This window comes from Natator depressus, chromosome 2 (assembly GCF_965152275.1).
Source record: "Natator depressus isolate rNatDep1 chromosome 2, rNatDep2.hap1, whole genome shotgun sequence".
Taxonomy (NCBI): Eukaryota; Metazoa; Chordata; order Testudines; family Cheloniidae; genus Natator; species Natator depressus.
Window position 1 is genome coordinate 224,605,804 of NC_134235.1, and position 24,626 is coordinate 224,630,429.

The 24,626-nt window shown below is 41.2% G+C and overlaps 1 protein-coding gene across 1 annotated transcript in view; it reads left to right on the plus strand.

Moving 5' to 3' along the window:
- Window positions 1-24,626, plus strand: part of LOC141981925 (macrophage mannose receptor 1-like) — a 63,546-nt gene that overhangs the window by 23,639 nt on the left and 15,281 nt on the right. The window contains 10 exon segments of the mRNA XM_074943545.1: window positions 275-474; window positions 7,751-7,884; window positions 9,588-9,675; window positions 11,823-11,969; window positions 15,007-15,061; window positions 15,182-15,345; window positions 16,196-16,263; window positions 19,197-19,297; window positions 20,430-20,563; window positions 23,980-24,094. Coding sequence (XP_074799646.1) covers window positions 275-474; window positions 7,751-7,884; window positions 9,588-9,675; window positions 11,823-11,969; window positions 15,007-15,061; window positions 15,182-15,345; window positions 16,196-16,263; window positions 19,197-19,297; window positions 20,430-20,563; window positions 23,980-24,094 — 1,206 coding nt within the window.

Genomic DNA, 24,626 nt, shown 5'->3' on the forward strand with positions numbered 1-24,626 from the left:
GGAAATCATGTCCTGAATGCCTTTGCACTAAAATCTCCATCTTTTACCTCATAAAATGTATTATTAAGGTAACTAGAAGTTTCATTTCTTTTGAGCTACTCAGGGCAGGGACTGTCTGTCTTCTGTGTTTGGAAGGCACCTAGAACATTGTTCTACTTTGTAAAAATTACAATACTATTAAAAAGTAAGGACACTGCTGTAAATATAAAATATTAGTTATTATTATTTATATATTATTGTCAACTAATTTGTACTACCTTTATGTCTCATTAAGGAAGAAACCCAGGCTGTGTTGCTATGAGAACCGGAACTGCAGCTGGATTATGGGACGTTCTTAATTGTGAGATGGTGGAAAAATTTCTCTGTAAACAATGGGCTGAGGGAGCAACACCACCTCCTGTTCCTCCAACAACTCCTTCTCTCACATGCCCCCAAGGTTGGGAATCAACCGCTTATAGTAGCTCATGCTTCAAAGTAAGTTCTAAACTAGTCAATGGCGGGTAAGAGGCTTCACTCTTGATTTTAAGGGAAGGAGGGCACTCAGTTGTCTCTGTCTTATCTGAGACTAGACTAGACCAAGCAAAGCAAGCTCGCCACAGATAACTGAACTCGGTCCTGAAGGTCCAGCTCAATTCCACACCCACCCAGGAGTGGAAGATCACCTGTCCAGTAATATACTCTGACTTGGTGTTGGATCATATTAAAGAAGTTCTGTATTAAAATCACAAATGAGTTTGATTCCCCATAGTTTAAATTCCAGGGTATTACTAATTAAGAGGTCTCTTGGGTTTTGGTACTGTTTCTCTCCCTCTATGTGTGAAACTTGCAAGCTGCTAATTGTGTTAGTACATTCTAAGACAGAATCTGTTCTCAAAGCAATTCACAGAGACTCAAAGCAATACTCTAACAACAGAAACAGCACCCAGAGACTCCCCGCCCTTTTGTTGTATTAACAATTGTGATTAAAATAGAGATAGAGGATGTATGTGGACGGATGCTTGGTGTGGATAACAACTGAATGATCAGGGAGGTGCCAGCCTAAGAATCCAGTGTCCATCGGCTGAAGAAGGCGTCAAGTGGAAATAACCAGAGGACCCCCGGAGGGCAGACTGGAATCCACCCAACAGCCTCAAGAATGGGAGAACCAAAGAACAAGATAACTTCTTGGAGCCGTCAGGAATGTGCTATCTGCTGATTGATTCAGCAACAGCATGATGAAGCAATTCCCATAGACTGGCATAGGAAGAAATTCCTATAAAAATAGACTCTTAAAAAGTGAGAACTTTGGGGTCTGATTCTGCAAACCAACTTCCAGGAGCATCAGATGAGCATCTGACAAGGCCCTGCTCCCTCCTCATGTCCAGGCCACCTGGCCAGTGGCTTGGCATGAGCAACTCTAAGGCTGGTAACTATGATAACAACCTTGCAGAACCTGTGTGTGTGTGTGTGTGTGTATATGAATGAATGTGTGAAGAAATATGAGATTGAATGGAATGTTATAGCTATAACTAACTGCTTACTATGATTCTTTCTGTATTCACAATAAATGTGGTATTTTGCCTTTTTCCCTTTAATAAGATCCTGCTGGTTTTTAATTTATTGGTATAACATTTTGGTGGAGAATTGCGAAAGGGGGAATATTGGTAAAAAACCTCAGTTATTGTAAATATTGGTGTGCACACCGCCAGCTCTAGTGAGCTAGGCATTTCTATTAGGTTAACCAGACCTGCTGGCCTCCGAGAAGGTAGCAGGGGACCTGCTGGCCTCCGAGAAGGTAGCAGGAAAAACAGATTAAACCAGACCTGCTGGCCTCCGAGAAGGTAGCAGGGGACCTGCTGGCCTCCGAGAAGGTAGCAGGAAAAACAGATTAAACCAGACCTGCTGGCCTCCGAGAAGGTAGCAGGGGACCTGCTGGCCTCCGAGAAGGTAGCAGGGAAGAACAGATTAAACTAGACCTGCTGGCCTCCGAGAAGGTAGCAGGTAAAACAGATTAAACCAGACCTGCTGGCCTCCGAGAAGGTAGCAGGGGACCTGCTGGCCTCCGAGAAGGTAGCAGGGAAGAACAGGTTAACCGGACCGGCTGGCCTCCGAGAAGGTAGCAGGGAGAAATAGGTTAACCAGACCTGCTGGCCTCCGGGAAGGTAGCAGGGGACCTGCTGGCCTCCGGGAAGGTAGCAGGGGAAAAACGCATAGATTAAGCTATGATTTCAGAATCTAGGCTGTGTCACTTGCTAAGTAATACCAGCAGTGACAAAGAGATTGAAATATCCATGTTAAGATGTTTAAAAGAAAACAGGGTAAGCCAGTACCAGAGGGAGGAATGGAGTCAGAAGGAACTCCAACCTCACCTTTTGTTAAAGAAATTACAGCTTTTAAACAAAACCTTCAAAAATTTGGGCACAGTCCTTGGACTAAACAAGCCCTAGCTGATCTCTGCACTATTTCGGACCTAGAGGATAGATTGGCTCAGTATATCCTCATATACAAACCTTCTAGTGCTGCCAAAAGAGATGCAGCAGCAATTTGGTTGTTGTGGGAGGCATGTAAGGATTCTTCCCTCCGCTTGTCTTCATGTAAAGAGGAAAAGGCACAAACGGAAAAGGGAGCAGACAATTGGAAGGTGCTGGCTACAAATACCCAAAGCCAGCTGAAAATAGTGAAAGAGGCACTCCAGGAATACAAAAAGAGTGAAAAAGTTAACTCTGCAGAGGCTGGAGGGAGGCAGGTAAAGGGGGAGAAGGTCCTATGTATGGCACCCCCAGGCATAATTACAAAGAGAAAGAGTTAAAAAAAAAAAAAAGTTAACTCTGCAGAGGCTGGAGGGAATTAAGCAGCTAAACTTTGTGAAAATGTTAAAAAGGAAAAGTGTTAGAGAAAGAGCATTCTTGGTTTCTTTGCAGCCATTCTGAAAGAAAAATGGGCCCTTTTCCAAAGGAATGTCTGTAAATTAGCCAGGCAAAAGAAACTGATTAAAATAATTTGACTGGACAATTTAGTCAAATTTGCTAAAAGAACATAAGGGGGTTCTATTGGAACTTAACTGCCTCAAATGTATAAAGGGAATGTAAGATGTAAAAAAACAGAGCAACGTGGAAGGGATGTTAAAGAAAAGAAAATGTGTATGTATCTATCTGTGTGTGTGTAAATATGTAAAGTTCTAAGGACCAGTTGGTTTTGTTTTTGTTTTAAATAATGCCACTAAAAATCCATTTGACTCTTTAATTCAAAGTTGCAAAACTGACAGACCTTTTTGCTAGACACAGGTAATTAGTGCTGTTTGGCTTTGGGATTTGGCATTTAACCCTTAAAAGGTAACTCAATGCTTTACAAAATTTAAAATGTTTTTAAGTTGTGGCTGCAGCAGGGCAGTCAAAATCTGGAGAATAGAAAAAAATTGGATTATTTTTGTTTGGTTGGTTGGTTTTTGTTTGTTTGTTTGATTTTGTAACAAAATAGCAGATGAGAGCTGTAGTAAAAAAAAATAAATAAATACGAAATTTAAAAAAAAAGACAGTGGCCCTCTGAAGCAACAGCAGGGGTGAGGTGCACAAAACAAAAAGAAGCAATGTTAGAAACACTGAGTCTTAAAATGGCTCTGAGTAATCAGACTGTCACTTTGATAAAGGTACATGAAAACTCTGTAAGCAAAAAAAAGAAATAGTTACACCTTATGTAAAAATTGATATGGATAATGTTATAGAAGTTAAACTATGGAAGGAATGTGCATTTGCCCCAGAACATGCGCAGGGTATATTGTAGAAGGGGCAAAAGAAATGCAAACGTACCATGCTACTTAATTAAAATGCTATTAGGGCTCCAAAGGGAGCCACAATAGGTTGGGTTTTCTTTTTCAGATTGCTGTGTGTTTTGGAAGCAGAAGTTAAAAGTAATCAAAACTCTGGTGAAAGTTGATTGTGTCCCTTTTAAGATAGAGTCTCTGAGCTGCTGATGGCTTTAAATCCAAAAGCAGGAAGTGTCTGTGAAAATGCAAATTACCTAAATGATAAAGGAAGGAAAGAACTAGCAGCACAAAGGAGCTGCAGATAAAGGACACACCTGGTCAGCAAACAAATTGTCTAAATAAAAGACATGGGATAACAAGATAATTTTAATAAATTTAATGATAATAAGTATCCCTGTAACAACATATAGTGTGTATGATTTTTGGAAAAACCCTTTAAGGTCGTATGGTAATGATGCTTCTCAGTTATTACCTGTAAATAAAACTTAAAGCTTAACACAGCAGGAAAAACATTATAAACTTGGTCTTCTGTATAAGAAGGAAAACTCAGGGATTTAATGACTAAACAGTGGGATAATTTCCCCATAACCCTTAAAAGATAAAAGCCATTGAAACCTGGCCTGCCTATAGAACAAAAACAGGAAAATACGGGGGCAATTCCTCTGTTTTGCCTGCAATCAGCAAGGGTATTTGTAAAAGAAATATTTTAAGCAATAATCTGCCACCCCAAAAAGGGGTAGAAACATGTTCTTTTTGTCTTTCAGAAAATCAGGAAAAGCTGATGCCAGCTGAAAAGCAACCCAATACCATGAATCTACTGTCACAATAGAAATTGTGTTTTGTGTTCTATGTTTTGTCTTGTTGCTAGCACTGTTGTGTGTTTAAAAAAAAAAAATACTAAAGACCTGCAGGTACTTAAAAATAAATTAAGCTCTCTGACCCAGCTACAGGACAGCCTGACACAAAAACAAGTACATGCCAATGTAGACTTGGTCCAAATTGGTCTGGGTAACCTAAAAGCCTGATGGAATCTTTGGCAATGGCTTAATACTACCACATGGCTTATGCATAAGAAAAAAAAAATATTAGAAATAGGAAACCACACAGCCATAGCTATGGGATGCACTGAAATGCAGATACTTGCACTAGCTACTTTGGAACACGAAATGTTCTGGGTCATATTGGGAAATATTAAGGGTTTGATGCATTTGTTAAAACAAAGAAAGAGATCATTGTTTGACACTTATCAATATGAATGGATGCAATATGTTTCCAGTATTGTAAAACCAGACTTGTTAATGGGAGAAATTGTTGTCAAAATTGCACACCAACGGTCCCTGGAGGCAAAGGTATGGAAAGTTAGCCCACTTCCCATATTACACATGGGATCCTTCTGGCTACCCCAAACCTCGAGCCAATGGGCTGGGGAGGGAGGGAAGCTATTGGACACTAGAGGTTGTACCGAATGGACTCCTCAAAAGTGGGTGTGCCTCACCTTGCCTGTTGCCCCAGAACCTTGTAGTAAAGATACATCACTAGGATCGTGTATGTGGCATGAATTGGAATCACAAACTCAAATTGCCTCACAGTACCTTCTCTTGAATAGGCTACATAGAAAGTGACACTGACGATTATAAATCTTAGTGTCAAAAGGGGGATTATGTTGGATCATATTAAAGAAGTTCTGTATTAAAATCACAAATGAGTTTGATTCCCCATAGTTTAAATTCCAGGGTATTACTAATTAAGAGGTCTCTTGGGTTTTGGTACTGTTTCTCTCCCTCTATGTGTGAAACTTGCAAGCTGCTAATTGTGTTAGTACATTCTAAGACAGAATCTGTTCTCAAAGCAATTCACAGAGACTCAAAGCAATACTCTAACAACAGAAACAGCACCCAGAGACTCCCCGCCCTTTTGTTGTATTAACAATTGTGATTAAAATAGAGATAGAGGATGTATGTGGACGGATGCTTGGTGTGGATAACAACTGAATGATCAGGGAGGTGCCAGCCTAAGAATCCAGTGTCCATCGGCTGAAGAAGGCGTCAAGTGGAAATAACCAGAGGACCCCCGGAGGGCAGACTGGAATCCACCCAACAGCCTCAAGAATGGGAGAACCAAAGAACAAGATAACTTCTTGGAGCCGTCAGGAATGTGCTATCTGCTGATTGATTCAGCAACAGCATGATGAAGCAATTCCCATAGACTGGCATAGGAAGAAATTCCTATAAAAATAGACTCTTAAAAAGTGAGAACTTTGGGGTCTGATTCTGCAAACCAACTTCCAGGAGCATCAGATGAGCATCTGACAAGGCCCTGCTCCCTCCTCATGTCCAGGCCACCTGGCCAGTGGCTTGGCATGAGCAACTCTAAGGCTGGTAACTATGATAACAACCTTGCAGAACCTGTGTGTGTGTGTGTGTGTGTGTATATGAATGAATGTGTGAAGAAATATGAGATTGAATGGAATGTTATAGCTATAACTAACTGCTTACTATGATTCTTTCTGTATTCACAATAAATGTGGTATTTTGCCTTTTTCCCTTTAATAAGATCCTGCTGGTTTTTAATTTATTGGTATAACATTGGGGATGGGCAAGGAAGGCACTCCTTCTATGTGAGGTGTTGGGACTGGTGTGAGTGAATATTGCTGTGAATGTGAATAACGGAGAGTGGAAAAGAAAGGAGGGAAAAACTGACGAGGAAGGTGATTGAAGGGGAGGAAAGTGGTTAAAGAACACAACCCAGAACAAGAGAAGAAAAGAAAGAAGGGGAATGGAATAAAAGGAAGAAAAAGACAGGAAGATTGTACATTAGAGGAAAATAAATTTAAGTAGAAAATTGGAAGGGGAGACCGGGGGGAACAAAGGAGGAACAAAATACATGAAGACATTCGGTCTATGAAAAGAAAGAATGAGTTAAGGCAACTACAGAAAAAGAGAACAACAAACAGAGCAGATCTAGTATTTCTAAAAAAATTACTTAATAAAAAGGGAAATGCCAAAATGCTGGATTAAGTAATACAAACAACAAAGCTTGGCATCAGTGGGATTATTTACGTGAATCATGCTAACCGTTGTGAGTAAGGGGTTCCATATCTGCACTCAGAATGGGATGGGATATAAGGATAGATGGTATGGGAACATACATATTAAGTTCAGCCAAGGCAGGAGAGAGTCTCAGGCTTGGCCCATGATAAGAACAGGACATTGCCCATATTCTTTAGAATAACATCTATCAGGGATGCTGGTGGGTTAATTTCAATTAATGTTTGGGAGGAGCTTTGAATGCCTCAAATTAAAAGTGATAGATTGCAGATGTCCACAGAAATATAAAAGAAGTATTTTTTAGCAGACATTTGAAATGTCCTAAGTAAGAAGTGCAGGATTGGGTGCAAAGTGTGTCCAACATGCTTTGGGATTTTACAGAACAAAGAGTATGTATGTAAACGTAAGATGTTAATAGTTTTTGTTTTAGGAGACCCTGTCTTGTTTTAGTTTTGTAATTTTTTTTTTAAACAAACCCAACCAAAGATAATTTTGATTCTGGTTCCATTATCCTCTTATTGGTCAGGTCGGCCCTGTGCTCACTCACTGCTCAAACCTCTTCTCGTGAGGTCTAAGCCACCCTAGTCAGCAAACCCAGATGCTCCTCACTCCACCTTGTTTCTCTTCTCCAACAATTCTTCTTCCCATTCATGTCACAGGGTATCCTTAGCACTTCTACAGCTCCTATGAGTTGTAAACTGTAAACTTCCCCTCTCTACTGCTCTAACAGCTACAGATCCTCCCCAATATTCCTCACTTCTGTGAGTGATTGATAGATCTCCATGCAAAGTGAAATAGTTAAATTTACCAATAGAGCACTCTGTAACCCATTACCTGTACATGACATACGCTTTGACTTGTCTAGCGGTACAAAATCCCATTTTTAAGGAAAAGAGATATTTCTTGATTTTATAATATAATGTAGTATAGAGTATTGTATTGTAAACTATATTCTCTTTAGTGTTTTTATAAGAGAACACAACAACAAAAGAAAACATGGTTTGAAGCTCGAGATTTTTGCAGAGCCATAGGAGGAGATCTGGCTACCATCCAGAGTAAGGAGGAAAATCGTATAATAAAATTGCAATAAAGTAAGTATCTATTCTATTCTATTATGATTAATATGTCAAATAATAATAATTAGAAATGCTCTTTTATCCTTAGTGAAATAGTTAGAGTCTGTAAAAGCAGAAAAATCCTCTGTGTTGATCAACGCTCTCTCAAATTATTAATTTTCTTAGTGGTCACATTTAAAAACAATAGCTTGGGTATTTACAGGAGTTTCGTAAATCAGTGTCATGATATACAGAATATAGTTTGGGAGCATATAAATTGGTCCAGAGTTCATTTGTGCAAAAATATTTACAAAAATAGGGCCAACTTTTGTGACTCATCTTTAACTAATCACTGATTGAACAATTTTTTTTAAAAAGCAGCTCTGAATTGACAGACATTTTTCTTTCTTAGAAGAAAACACAATACAAAGAAACAAAGGTTAGGATCAACAATAATAGTTTTAGTTTTAATTCATCAGCCTCTTCTATGGAATCAGTATGTGGTAATTCCTCCTCTGGGGCATCTCCTGTACATATGTCACTGTTCCTTGGTTAACAACATCTTTGACCTCTTTGTTGCTCCTGGAGAGCACTCCTATTTAGGTCTCAGGCCTCTAACCATCACATTTATCAAGGTGGAATCTCATGATCCTCTCACTCAAGACCAGGACCTTAGGCTGCAGTTTTCTGTAATGAACTGTGACCAACTCAGCAGGTCTGAGCGCAGTTCATGGTTTCTGTGGGGAGGGATAGCTCAGTGGTTTGAGCATTGGCCTGTTAAACTCAGGGTTGTGAGTTCAATCCTTGAGGGGGCCATTTAGGGATCTGGGGCAAAAATTGGGGATTGGTCCTGCCCTGAGCAGGGGTTTGGACTTGATGACCTCCTGAGGTCCCTTCCAACCCTGATATTCTATGATTCAGCCCTGCAGTTCTGTTCTCTCAGGGGCAATGGAAGAGTTATCTAGTGACTATCCAGCTTTCAATAAAGCAAAGTATTATTTATTCAGAACAAGCGTATTACATCTTAAAAATAATAAACTGCTTCTACGCATGCCTTGCTCTGGTAGGTTTGAATTACTTCAGGTCCTTTCCCTGTGGCCTGTCTGTTTTGGTTACAGTCTCCAGTCTGTCCATTTTTGGATAGAGTGTGAGTCACTGTCTCCTCAGGTCAAGGCTGATATTTTACACGATCTCAAGTCCTTTGTTATCTTACACTTCTTGAACCAGATCAAACCAGTTTATGCTATTCCCAGAGGGACTAGCAAATTCTTGTTACCTGTGTTTTATCCCCATTGTCTTAAATTCCTTCAATAAACATCCTTAACCTTACCCATTGAGCCAGGAATAAAGTCACTAGTCTGCCCATAAAGATATTGGTAACATTTATGAAGTTAATTCAATTGTCTTTGAATACTCCATGATTCCAGGGCATTGCATTGGTCATGTCATATATAACAGTGAGTTTGATCTGATGATACTGGCAGCTGCAAATAATTTGAATTTTCAATTGAAAACTGCAAAATGTCAATTGATCTCTCTGATGGATAATGAAGTATTTCTATAGAGAGCTTGTTGAAGTACTGCAGGGTCCTGATCAAAAGCTCACTGAAGTCAGTGGGATTCGTTCTGTAACTCAATTGGGCGTAGAATCAGGACCCAAGTTCTAAAACATTATAGTTTTTGATTACATAAACTATACTTATACCTATTTATATACTGTTCTCTTCATGTAATATACACTAGTAAAGGTGGATCCTTATATAGTACTTATTGGACTGGTATATTTTCCTTGAATCCTGACGAAGGATTTGCCTGGAGTGATGGCTCTCCGGTGAGTAATTTAATTTTTAACCATGTGTCTGAGTTCAGGATGTATTTTCTCTATTCTTATCTTAGCCTATTCCTATTCTTATCTCTGTCCTCTCCTCCCTCCTCCTCGCATAGGCCCTAATCCTGCCAACACTTACACACTTCACTTTACTACTCTGAATATCTCATTGAAATCAATGGGATACTCGTGGTAGTAAAGTTAAGCATGGATGTAAGTGTTTTCAGGATTGGGGCCACAGGCCACCCAACTCAGCTCTCAGCCTTTCCTGAAGAAATGCTTCTGTTACTAATCACTACTCCAACTACAGACTTCAGTTAGAGTCAGTTGCCTTGTTCATGTCAAAGCATATAGAGCATATTATCCTTTCTAAGGGAAACCAAAGATCTCCAGTCATTGCTTTTGAAAGCCAAAGCATGTACTAGAGGTTTCCAGTCTCACTAGCATTAGCCTTGAACCCTGGGAATAGTAGATGTCTAATACTTACATGCTTGCTTGTTATTGTGACCAACATCATGTTATCTGACATTTATTACAAAATTTGCAGTCATCCCCCTCTCCCACCACTGCCACCACTACCTTCCTAGGATATTACAGATATTACTCCTGGTTACAGACCCAAACCAAGAAAAAAATAAGTGGACCATGTCCTAAAAGACAGGCTTTGTTTGACTGCAAAAGGGGCTCAAATTCCAGAGCTGTGAGCCCTTCACTAACAGCACCCTTCTACTAACCTCCAGGAGGTCAGTCGTAGAGAAAGGCAGCAAGAGAATTGCAGTGAAATGCAGGTGTTACAGTGGGGCAGACTTGAGGAGTGGGGTCTCTGAGATAGCCATGTCCCAAAGGATTCAGGGCTTTATAAAGAATTACATACAAAAAAAGATGTTAAAATAAAATTATTTAGGTTGCAAGATCAAGGATTTGAAAGTAAGGAAATGCCAGATTCACAGTTGCCCATACAACCGTAAGTCTTCCCCTTTGTGCCCCTTTCCATCCTATGTCCTGAATGAGAGAGGGTTCCTGTGGAAAATATGAATATTTAGTCATTCCTCATTTTCCAGTGTTTGACTTTAACTTAAATGCTTGTAACCCTTTTAAGATTCTTAGAGTGTGTTTAATTTCCAAAGGAAAAAACAATTCTATTATGTGCAACTCTAACAACCTCGCCCCATTATGCAGCAGCTGATTATACATCATCAGCAGGGATTGAACCCTGACCCTTCAGCATTGCACCACAATGCTCATTCCCAGCAAAGGAAGGTGTGTGTCAGGGTGAATGCTTCTGAGATTGTTAACTTCAAGTGGCAATTTCCTGAGCAGGGACCTAGTCCTTGCTTGTTTTGGAGATGCAGGTAACTTGTTCTCACAAAGGGAGATTTTAACAATTCCCATCACTTATGGATCTAGGGAGACACCCTGCTGCTGCCCTTGGAGGCAAAACACAGAAAGTGCAGATCAAGGGGAGGGGAGGTAAACATGGCTTTAAGCCATCTCTGTGCCCCCAGATGCCGGCTGTGGGTTGCTCTAATTTACAGCAGCCTTACCTGGCTGCCTACTGGCTGATCTGCAGCTTGTAGAATCCCAGTATATCAATCAGTGCTGTGAAGAGTTCGCTCCCATCCCCAGATTGCTCCTTGTGCTGGGGCTTGCAAGGGGGGCAGCATCAGGCTGCCACTACAGCAATGTACAACGGCAGAAGCAGGGGGAGACTCTGTACCAGTGTCTGTTTAATAGCCATAAGGGAGAGAGCTCTATCATGCAGGTGGTCAAGTGAAGTTTATCCAGTACATACAGAAACACCAGCAGTGAGGCTGGATGAAACTTGCAGCCAGAGAAGCACGTGCACTTGTCTGTTCCTACCCTGACATTGTGTCCTCAGACTACAGACAGGGTGGAAAGCTCGTCGCAGCAAGAAATGCTTGATCTTGTAGTCTCAATCCACCAGTGGCTCACTATGCTATGCCTGAAACTACGCTCATCCTCACAAGTGTTGAGCACATTGTTTCAACTACACTCCCGCTTTCCCAGTCCCATTGAATAAGAGACTAAATCTGTAAAACAAGCCCAGGTCACTCTTGTATGACAATGCAGAAAACAAACACTGTCCCTTTTTAAGGCAAAAATAGTAACTAAGCTGTTTTCTACAATAGGTAAAATACACAGACTGGGGAGAAAGATCAACAAATCGGGAAGGAGACAAAGATTGCGGCTTGGTCAATGGATACACTTTTTCCTCGCATTGGAAGCATGCATCTTGCGAAATGCTGCATGACTGGATTTGTCAGATTAAAAAAAAGGTAGGATTGCTTCCCCCTATAAATAAGAAAACTAAAACAGATTTTTTTTTCCTAAAAGGTCCCTTTGGTGAGCTAATTACAAATTAAAGAGGTGAGATTTTGAAAACTATACTTTACTTAAGGTTACATGCAAAAAGAGAGCTAGGTAGCACAACGTATATAAGGCCAGATATTCAGAGTTAGGAATATGCAGTTGAACATGCATATGTACACATGCCTAAATAAGGCATATAAATAACTGGTGAATTTTATATGTCCTATAGAAAGCAAATTCAATATGTGGTTGGTTAATGTTCTTTATAGGTTCATACCGTAAAAGTTAACACTTAATAATTATGGTGTGTTCTCTGAAACATTTGTTTTTATACATGTATAAGTCTCCCTAACAAAGAAAGGATTTCAGAAATAACCATAGATTGAGTATCCTCTTACCTCTGTATATATATATATATATTTGTACTGAGTGGCACTGGAAGCAGCTGAAAACAATTGTGGATTACATCAGAGTTCGGACTAATCTGTATAGATGAGATAATATCTCTAAAAAGAAAAGGAGTACTTGTGACACCTTAGAGACTAACCAATTTATTTGAGCATAAGCTTTCGTGAGCTACAGCTCACTTCATCGGATGCATAACCTTATGTGCTTTTCTAATTGAAACCAAGCTTGTTTTCATTTGTTTGGTAACACAACTGTGTCTAGTATCAGTGATGAAAATATCTGGAAATACTTTATAGTAGTTTAAAATTTTTAATTAATTTTTCTGGCACAATATATAAATAATTATGACTTGTATACTCATAGACCAGGGATGGGCAAACTGTGGCTCGGGGGCCACGTTGACCCTTCAGATGTTTTAATCTGGCCCTCAGGCTCCTGCCGGGGAGTGGGATCCGGGGTTTGACCCGGTCCGTGTGTGCTGTGGCTCCATGCAGCTCCCGGAAGCAGCGGTATGTCTCCCCTCCAGCTCCTCCACGTAGGGGCAGCTAGGGGGTTTCGTATGCTGCCCCCACCCCAAGCGCCAGCTCTGCAGCTCCCATTGGCCAAGAACCGCAGCCAGTGGGAGCTGCAGGGGCGGCACCTGAGGATGGGGCAGCGTGCAGAGCTACCTGGCCGTGCCTCTACATAGGAGCCGGAGAGGAGACATGCCGCTGCTTCTGGGAGCTGCTTGAGGTAAGTGCCACCTGGAGCCTGCACCCCGGCCCATTCCTGCAGCCTAACCCCCTGCCCTAGCCCTGATCCCCCTCCTGCTCTCTGAGCCCCTCAGTCCTAGTCCAGAGCAACTTCCTGCACCCCAAAACCCTCATCCCCAGCCTCACCCCAGAGCCTGCATCCCCAGCTGGAGCCCTCACCGCCCCTCCCGCACTCCAACCCCCTGTCCCAGTCCAGAGCCCCCTCCCACATGCTGAACTCCTCATTTCTGGCCCCACCCCAGAACCCTCACCCTCTCCCGCATCCCAACCCCCAATTTTGTGAGCATGTGGCCCTCAGGCCAAATAGTTTGCCTACCCCTGTCATAGACATTACCTGAAAAATCCACACTTATACATTTTTGAAATGTAACATTTGAGTAATGTTTTACAAAAGGGCATGAGGGGAGGAAAATAAATTGGCTTCCTTAATTTAAATGTAAAAGGCCAAATTCTCCTCTCAGTTGTATAAGGACAACCCCTTTTGGTTGTAGGGTATTACACTAATGTAACCAAAGTTGGGGTTTTTTTAAGCTTCACATAGTTAAATTGTTATCAAACCAGAACTTTGCAAAAATGTTAATGCACAAGTTGAAACCTTTCAAAATTAGCCAGATTTCAGTCCACACTCAGGTCAGAGCAGCAAGTTTGTGTTTGATTTCCCGGGCTTAATAATCTTTTTGCCAATGTCTGATGTGAAGATTTCTTCTCTATCTGCATCATGTTGAATCTTTAGAAGCTGTCTCATTGGGTCATTTTAGATAAGTCTGGCCAGAGAGCTGTTTAGCTGGGGAGCCTAGAAATCTGGACAGTCTGCCAGGTGGATGCTTGGACAGCTTAGGGAACCAGAGAGCCACCTGTTTGCCAGACAGGTAAGGCAGCCCAAGGAGCTGGGAAGCTGGGGAACAAGGAAGCCTCAGAGGTCAAGGAGCCAGGTGGCCAGGAGAATCAAGGAGCCTTTATGTCCACCAAGTGGGCAGCCCTGGGAGCTAGCCAGCTGGGGAACAGGGCATTCAGGAACCAGCTAGCTGGGGGTTCTGGGCACACTGGGGAGCCCAGCAAGCAGGCAGTCCAGGATCCAGCAAGCCAAGCAGCCAGACACCCAGGAAAGCTGCCTACCTACTGGGCAGGCAGCCGGGAGCCACACAGCCCAGTAGCCTGCTAGCAGAGGGAGCCCAGCAAGCCAGGCAGCTAGCTGGGTTGGCAGGAAATCCAGTAGCCTTGCCTGGTTTCCATCTAAAGTAACTGTCGGTGGAACAGACACATTCCCACAAGAATCAGTATTATTGCTAGGTTTCAGAGTAGCAGCCATGTTAGTCTGTATCCACAAAAAGAAAAGGAGGACTTGTGGCACCTTGGAGACTAACAAATTTATTTGAGCATAAGCTTTCATGAGCTACAGGTCACTTCTGGGCACATGACGGTAATGCTCTAAGTGCCCTTCCATTCTTGAGTAAGAAATCAAGTGCTCCTCAGAAAAGCAATGGCCAAAAGCCATGGCTATCTTGTTCCATCAGAACTGATCAATCAAAATAAATGGCTGATGATACATATATTCACACTTCCTCTCATCTTAACAACATTCAGGCATAACATTTTTTTAATGAAAAACTTATCTAGATTGTGGTGAGTGGGTCGCTCTGGATGTTAGATCCATTTTCTGCTGCAGCTGATAGAATTTAAACTTAACCATTGAATGTGCCTACCATGATATTTTTCTGATTGAAAAACATTAACATTGTGAATGTCTAAAACATCTTAATTAACACTGCATTTCTTTGCATTAAATCACTGTATAAAATAAAATTTCCTTGAAGAATATGCATGACATATATTGCACATTCAGATTTTCTCTTGTTCTGCAGGAGTATCATTAAAATCAGAACCAATTAGCAAGTATGGTAAGTTTTTTTTTATTCATTTGTTTTGGGGGGATATTAACTCTTAGTAAAACTGCTATTGTAGAATAAATGTTTTATGCTGTAGTTGTAGTATTTATGGATACATTATTTACTTTCCAGAATATAAAACCACTGAAGATGGATGGTTTATATATGAAGAAAAACAGTATTTTTCCAGCAGAAATGAGGTGCCTATGGAAAAAGCCCGAGAGTTCTGCCAGAAGAATTTTGCAGATCTTGCTGTAATTGAGAGTGAAAGTGAAAGAAAGTTTCTATGGAAAACTGTAAGAGAAAACGTTCATTTCAGAAATAAATAATGTGGCATAGTGGGAAATAGATACTTTTAATATTATGTTTCTGAAACTTTGGAAAACATAAATTGAGACATGTTGTATTGGCAGGAGTGGAGCCATGAATTTTTTGTTGTTGTTTTTTTGATGAAATTTGCCTGCTGTTGAATTTCTGAAACTTCCTCCAAACTATACCTAGTTACTTGTGAAATTGTTCACATTTGAGAAAAATGTCAACCAGATGTGGTTGCATGTCTATCAAGGGCCCCTTGAGCCAGTCTCACCTAGTGGAAGAAGCATAAGTCTGTGGACGCCTGGAGCTCCTGAGTTCTCTGTATGTGACTACCCTTGGTAGTAATTTGCACTAATCTGACCCTAAACAACACCCCAAGTAAATGGATAAATATCACTGTCCCTGTTTTATAGATGTGGAAATTGAGGCTCAGAAGTTACTACACAATTATGCAGTATTTAGGCACCTAATTAAAAATGGTGCTGAAGGTCTGCAGTTCCTAATGATTTCAGACTTCAGTGTGAGTTGTGGGTACTCAAGACCTCTGAAAAGCAGACCACTTTTACTGAGATACCTAAATATAGATTTAGGCTCCGATTCAGGAAAATATTTAAGCATGTGATTAAATCCACCTCTATTTAGAATAGTATTTAAGTACATGCTTACCTTTAAATATATGGTTAAATCCCATTAATTTCAATTATTGTCTTCTCTTCGGACTGTACAGTACCCACCTAATCAATTGAAAGAGAATGGCTGCTTGTTTTGCCTAAGCCCTTTTTGTGACATATAAAGGAATTATTAAATTAAAATGGTATCTTCTTATTTTAGGGTATCTCTCCGCATAAGACCAGATCATATTTCATTGGTTTAACAGAGAGTCTTGATAAAAAGTTTAGGTAAGTAAATATGAACATCTAGGCTTTTAACATGTAGCAAAAAAAATGTATTTAGGTCATCAAAAGTTAAGGGTCTATAAATGCTACCATTTTCAAGAGTTGATGGTAACTCAATTATAGCTAGTTGTGGACTAATCTTAGCAGAACAGTGACTGTAAGTGGCTGAATAAGTGGAAAGTGCTATGGTAATCAGTTCCTTTCTGACTATATCTCCCTTAGGATAGCTATCAACTCTCCAGCTGTGCAGAATCCTGTATAACATTGATAGACCCTGGTCATTGGCAGGCAGGATCAAACCTGGGGCCTCTGAAGCTTAGTGTATGAGCCTCTATTGCAGGAGCTAAAAGCCACAGATCTCTTAGCTAAGGCTGTAGCAGACTCATCAATCTCTAGAGCGGTGGTTCTGAAACTTTTTTTTTCACTGACTACTTCAAAATTGCTGTGGGTCTTGGCGGACCACTAAATGATCTTTCCAAATGTTGTTTGTACCGTTAGCTAACTATTGTAAAGCGCTTTGGATAAAAGTGCTATATAAAAAAAACTTAATAATAAACAACGTTTTTTTGTTCTACAAATAAAAGCACACAACTTGTATTTTAATATCAGTAGTCTTACCTTTCTAATGCGATGGATGTGCCCTCTCTCCCGCACATGTGCATCTTCTCCAGGATCCAGGCACCTAATTAGTGGAGCCACGCCTGCATGGCTCCACTAATTAGGTGGGTGGCCCTTCATTCTCTTGTGTGAAGCCGCCCAGGTGCGCACCTTAGAGGGAACTATCCGCGGACAATCTGAGTGGAGCTCACAGACCACTGGTGGTCCATGGACCAGAGTTTGAGAACCTCTGCTCTAGATGGTCTAGGGCAGGGGTAGGAAACCTTTTTTCTGTCGGGGGCCATTGACCCACAGCCCCGCAGGGCTGCGTGGAGGCTCAGGGCTTCCCCTAGGCTCTGGGGTGGGGCCAGAAATGAGGGGTTCAGGGTGTGGGAGGGGGGTCTGGGCTGGGGCAGGGGTCTGAGGTGCATTAGGTGGTGAGGATTCTGGCTCTAGGGTGGTGTTGCAGATGAGGAGTTTGGGGTGCAGGAGGGGGCTTCAGGCTGGGGCCAAGAGGTTTGGAGTGTAGAAGCTGGCTCAGGGCTGGGGCAGAGGGTTGATGTGCAGGAGGAGGTTTGGGGTGTGGGCTCTGGGAGAGAGTTTGGGTGCAGGAGGGGGCTCAGGGCTGGGGCAAGGGGTTTGGGTGCAGGGTCTGGGAGGGAGTTAGGGTGTGGGGGGGTTCTGATCTGGGGCAGGAGGTTCGAGGTGTGGGCTCTGGGAGGGAGTTGGGTAAAGGAGGGGGCTCCAACCAGGGCAGGGGGTTTGGGATGCAGGGTGTGGGAGGGGGTTCCAACTGGGGCAGAGGGTTCAGGGTGTGGGGTCTGGGAGGGAATTAGGGTGTGGGACGGGGTTCCAGCCAGGGCAGGGGGTTCAGGATGCAGGGTCTGGGAGGGAGTTAGGGTGCAGGAAGGGGTTCCGACCTGGGGCAGGGGGTTCCGGGTGCGGGCTCTGGCTGGTCGGTGCTTACCTCAGGCGGCTCCCAGTTGGCAATGCAGTGGGACTAAGGCAGGCTCCCTGCCTGCCCTGGCTCCGCACTGTTCCCGGAAGTGGCTGGCAAATGGGAGCTGCGGAACCAGTGCTGGGGGCGGGGGCTTCCCTGATCGCCCCTGTTTCTAGGAGCCGCAGGGACATGCTGGTTGCTTTCGGGAGCTGCGTGGAGCTGACTGGACTTTTAACTGGGGGAGGGGGGTGCTGAGGCTCGGTGCTTCCGGCCCACAGCACGGAGACTTGCCGCAGGCCGGATAAAATTAAGCAGCTGGCCGTAGGTTCCCTACCCCTTGTCTAGGGGCTATTATAGGGGGACAGAGCACCACACCATGCAGGCATGGGTTACACCTGCTCTCCATGATGCTTCATCATATCACTTCTTTGCATCTCACTGTGCTATCAAAGCTGCCATATGTCATCGTTATTTTGTCAAAGCTTTTTTTTAGTTCCTGACTTCCATTGACATTCCATGTCTTTCTGGAATCCGGTGCAACCAGAATCTTTGAAGCCCTGAAGGCTTCATGTGCTCTTCTCCTTCTGTAGAGACAGAGAGACTTTTCCCCATGCCCATCCTTTTGTTTGGCACCATTTTATATAGAAGGAATGATTTTCAGGTGCTAATGACTGATTTATCACTTAAAAATTATTCAAAATAAGATGTTGGTTTTTCCCATTTTAATTGACTTATTTGGGAGTAGTTCACCTCCCACTAAAACAGGGAATGAGGGTTGGAGCACCTTAGGTTGGGGCAGTTTAGGGACTGCAGTAAGAAGGAGTGAGCAGTGAGCTGAGAGAGCCTCTATGCAGGAGCACAGACCGAAGCGTGGTAACCTATTGAGATATTTATCTTCAGAGAGTAACAGTTACAGATAAGTATCTCATCTCATTTTTTGCTTAAGTGAAATCAATAGCAATTCATAGCTGGGAGAACAGAATGCCTTTATAAAAATATATCATATCTGGTTAAGTAATTGCCATATTTAATATTCATTATTTGTATTAGAACTGGTTGAACACTATTTCCAAATTTATTTAATGATTTCTATCAATTGATGGAAAATTATTTTTGTTTTGTTTTTATTATTTCCCAATCTGTAATATTTATGTTTTATGTAATTTATCACAGCAAAAGGAATAATCAAAGTAAAGAAATAAAAATTCCTGACCTGATGCTCATGGTTTTAGCCGTGTAACTCCCATTGTCGCTAATGGACATCATGCAGCTAAAACTGTACAGCGAAATTATGAATATACCTTTTTGGCTTCTTGCCAAATGATTTTTGTAATGGATTGATGTGCCTCTTTCTAAAAGTGATTTGATGAACGACTTACTGTTACATCCTCTCTTTTAGCTGGCTGGATGGAACCCCAGTGAACTACATAGCCTGGGCTCCCAATGAACCCAATTTTGCAAATAATGATGAAAATTGTGTGCTCATGATATCAACCATAGGTAAGTGACAGGACTAGGATTTAGATTTAGTTCCGTACACACACAAAATAAAGATTTCTCTTTCTGCCTTGTTTCTGGCTTGCTGCCACATCATGTAGTCCGTTGGACCTAGTCTTTTAATGGGCTTGTCACCACTTCTCCAGAGATAGGACTGGTGCTGGATAAGTGGGACGGGCCTACTGAAAAGCTGCCATACTGCATCTTTCATTCCTAAGCACTTTACAAATTATATACAAAAAGTACCACTAGATGCAGGAGCCTGAGGGATTGAAGGTAAAAGTCATCCAGTATGTTCAGGAGGGAGGAGCATACATTTGTATAACAAGGGGAAACCCCTTATCTTATAAAATGTTCTATAACATTCACACAAAACAAGTTTCAGAGCTAAATTTTCCTCCATTATGTCAGTGTAACCCAACTGAAGTGAAGGGGCTGCCTCAGTGTAAGTGAGATGAGAATCAGGCCTGTTTTTAAGGTGCTGCCTGAAACCCCACAGCACTCAATGTATCTACCTTTAGAATGACGAGATGAGAAAACCCTGTCGTGACTTGAACCTCTGGCTCCAGAGAGACTTAAATATTTCAAAGCAGTTGGTTAAAATGCTAAACCATCTCCTAAAGGAGATTCTAAAAGTTTCATCTCTAATGTATATTTTCTCTCTTTAAAATAAATAAATAAATAAATAAATCTGTTTGTGCCTCAGAAAATTCTTCTGCCAAACATTCAACTATTACTTTTCAACCTGTATCCCTGGAAATTCTCCTATTCAGGCTCCATGTGAAAAAAGCAGAATTAAGTGTAATTAATATAAACCGTTTGTTCTTTTGAGCCACTTCCTTTTTTCACCCCCTCCATTTCTTGTTCATTTTTAATTGCCCTGTCACAGGGTACTGGCCAAGTAACTAACTGTTCGGAACAGTTCCTGTCAATAAATACCTATTTTTTGTGAACAATACATGATAGATATGTATATTTTCCAAGTAGCTTAGCTGACAAATGGTTTTTAAGATGTGTATATTCTACTCTTACAGAACATAAATGCTGTTTTTAAACAAAATAGGAAGTGCCAAATTATCATTCTATTTATCAATATTTTGCATTCATTTACTTACTATATTTATTTTTTTTCCAGGTTTGTGGAATGATATAAATTGTGGCTCTCCGAGTGGTTTTATCTGTGAAAGGCATAACAGTACCATTAACTCAACATTTGCTCCTGCACCTCTAGGAGGCTGTCCAGAAACTTGGCTTTTGTTTAACAATAAGGTACATTAACAAATATTTTCAGTAAATTGCATTTGGCAGAGTAGGTGAACAAAGGACACATTTTTATGGTTATTATATTATGTTGGGCAGTGATTATCCAAGTCTGCATGCTGTGTGGCAGGCTGGGCCATTTTGGAGATATTATACTGTTTTAACAGGTTTCAGAGTAGCAGCCGTGTTAGTCTGTATTCACAAAAAGAAAAGGAGTACTTGTGGCACCTTCGAGACTAACAAGTACTCCTTTTCTTTATACCATTTTAAACTTCCAAAGAAATGAGTCTGTACGTTGAATTACTTAAGGCAGAAGTACTCTTTGCAGGACTTTGCTGCTATAACTTACACTTTCTTTCCCCCCCCCCCCCCTGTAATTTATGTCCATTTTAGGGACTGAAGTTATCAGTGGTCAATCTGGAAAGATAATATAAAACAGTCCTCTGAGCCAGGATAAATTAGAAAGAACACTTTGAACAATAGATAATTAATCTTCATAAAAACAACGAGGAGTCTGGTGGCACCTTAAAGACTAACAGACTTATTTGGGCATGAGCTTTCACTCCATGCATCTAAAGAAGTGGGGTTTTTACCCACGAAAGCTTATGTCCAAATAAATCTGTTAGTCTTTAAGGTGCCACCGGACTCCTTGTTGTTTTTGTGGATTCAGACTAACACAGCTGCCCGCTGATACTTAATCTTCATAAAGTTTCCCAAATGGTTGGATTCAGAATGAAAGAGTCAAAATGCTAAGGAGTTTCAGTATGGGTTTATGTGTAGCATTGGCTTGAAATTTATCTTTGATGCACCAGGGTGATTTATACAGATTCCTGGGATGGTTTCCTTAGCCGCTGTTTGCCAGAAGCTGGGAATAGGTGACAGGGGATGGATCACTTGATTATTACCTGTTTTGTTCATTCCCTCCAGGGCACCTGGCATTGGCCACTGTTTGAAGGCAGGATACTGGGTTAGATGGACCTTTGGTCTGACCCAGTATGGCCGTTCTTATGTTCTGTTTTCTTTCCACTCAGATGCAATTGCTACTGCTACTTTCCAAACCCTGTATTAGTCTTGTATTCTGAAGGTGTTAGGTGACAAGATCTAACTGTGACATTTCAGACTGTTCAGGAGCATGAATGATTGCTAGAAAGCATCCGTAGTGGCAGCATGAGAAACATTTCAGATCAGTGTATGCAGCTGTACGACCATAACCAATAAGAAGTTATGTTTCCTTCGCTGCAAATCCTCTGACAATAAGGATGTCACATTAGCACCGTGAGAAGAACTGATTAGTAAAGAATAAAATTCAAAGTCTGTCTATACTGAATCGCAAGAAATGCATGCCCCCCTTCCTCCCCCCCAAAAAAAACCAGACAGGAAAAAAAGCATCAAGTTATGGCAATTTGTCATTGTGGAGCATCATGTATACCCAATATTTACCACCCATTTTCCCTTTTCCCCAATTTCACTTTCACTGATAGTGGCAGAGCTAGGGGAAGGAAATGTGAAAGGGGCAGAAAGATCAAGCTGTGATCAAAGTGTTTGATTTTAAATGACTCCATAGTTGTGACAGTAGGCACTGTCTCATCTTTCACAGTGTTTTTCGATAGCTTATTACCTGACAGGTAGGGAGCAGATAAAGCTAGGTTCATGTGTATTCCACAGCCACAGAATTTGTCATGGAATTCACCCCTTGCTCCAAAGTATGAGCTTTCATTTCTGTCAGAGTGCAAAAGAATGTAATATGGATGTTGCATATGACTGCATTCTAAACAGAGAATAGAATAGATACTAGTTTGGTATCCTTCTCCCCCCACCCCCACCTCCCAAACACACATACACTTTCAAATGATGCAAGGGTGCTATTACATATTTTCATGTAACTGATACATTTGTAGACCAAAATTCTTTGCAACAAGACTACAATATTTAGTCTCATCCTCATAATGCTACACAACTCCTAATTTTTTTCCTCAAAATCAATAATACAGCTCTGACAATGAATAAAACTAGCAATATATCTGTATTACGTGATCCAATCACGCACCTATCGTCACCTTAGAAAACCTGGTTCAAACCAGCAGCACTAAATTATAGAGATTTACTAATCAATAATCTGAATCACAAACTAATGATTCTGGCTAGAATCAAAGGCTACCTAGAACTAAAGGCTGCGACTAAACCAACCAGCCTAACATCCTTTAAACTGTGACTGTTGCTAAGTATCCACTAGGATGTGCTGTGCTGAACTTAAACATGGTTATCTAAGTATTGTGGTTGTTGGTCCCACTTCCTCTCACCCATCTCCTACCACTGTAACCCTTCAGTTCTGCATTTTGCTTCTCCTATTCCTCTCCCCATTCTTCTTATTCCTGTTCCCTTTCTGTTTTCCTCTCCTTCAGTTTACTTCTCTCTTTACTCATTCCCCTATTTCACATCAGCTATCTCTTCCAATCCTCTACTTGAACCCCGAGTATCCTCTCCCCAAAAGCGTCTATATTTCTGTAACTTAAAAAATATGTTGTACAGTTCCACCCCCAACAAACACAGCAAGCTCTAACAACACAGCACATGTCTATCATGATCACTTTGGGCTAAACTGGGTTCCTGGCTTATGCATGGTACGGTGTGAGTGGCAGGAGTATGTACACATACATGTCTTGCATAGCCCACATAAATATGGGAAGACTAGTCATGCCAGGAGAAGTACACACTATAGAGGACTATAGGAAATTACTATCCATCTAGTACAATCAGGGAATGCCTCCAGTACTTTCTTGTTAATTGAGTTTGTCTAGTAAATATTTATCTATTTATGACTACAAAATAAAACCTCCATTGGTACTTTTTTTCTCATCTGACTGCCAAAATAAAAGCACATTGATAATGGAACTTTTAGCATTTAGTATTCATACTGTTTTAGCTTCAGAAGAAATTTAATTTAAATTTATAAAATACTACAATAGAACTATGATGCAAGAGAAGAAGGCTCTTCAGAGCTGCAGAAACTGACTGGGGTTGGTTTCAGTTACACTAGAACTCACCAGATTTAGGCTTTGCATGTGGAAAAATAATCAATATTATGTCCATTTTATTTTATTGCATTGTTTTCATATAGTAGCTGGAAAGCAATCGTTTTCCTGTGAGAAGCACTTTTAAAAAAATCTGCATGTTCTCCCTGTTATTGAGGGATAAAATGAATGTTAACAAGAAACCTCTAAGTTGTTTGAATTCACAAAGCTTTTCAGCTCAGGTTTAGCAAAGTTTAAATTACAGATCCTAAAGGTTTGCTAGTCTTCCTATCCTTGCTTTCTTTCTGTGGGAAGATGAATAGCACATGAGTAATTAATATTGTTCACATATGACAGCATCCATTTGATTTGCTGCGTTGAATGAAATGTCCAGTTGATTTTTTTCTTTTTCAGTGTTTCAAAATATTTGGCTCAAGTGAAAGTGAGACATTGATGTGGCATGCTGCACGAATGGCTTGTATAAATTTAGGAGGAAACCTGGCTTCCATACCAAACAAAGAAGTCCAAGGTATAATGTGTGAACCCTTTGGTACTAAATGAAGCATCGACCAGTTCCCATAACAATTATAAATGAAGGCAAAAAATATACAACTGCAGTTATATATTCTACTCTTTTGGCCTGTTGTATAAATGGAACAAAAATTTTCGTTTGATAAGAAATGGGCCTTGGGATCATAGTAACATAGAAACTGCCATACCAGATTGGACCAGCAGTCCATCTAATCCTGCGTCCTGTTTGTGAGACAGAAGCTTCAGAGGAAAGTGCCACAAACCTCATAGTGTACAGTTATGGAATAATCCGCTCACTCAGGAAATCACTTCCTAATCCCATCAGTTATTGGCTGTAATACAAAAAACTACATTAGGCCCTCAGAAGTTAGGAAATGTCAAAATTAAGGTTGCCTGAAGTTAGACTAGATGATCAGGTGGACGATAAGGTGGATAGAAAGCTGGCTAGATTGTCGGGCTCAAAGGGTAGTGATCAATGGCTCCATGTCTAGTTGGCAGCCGGTATCAAATGGAGTGCCCCAAGGGTCGGT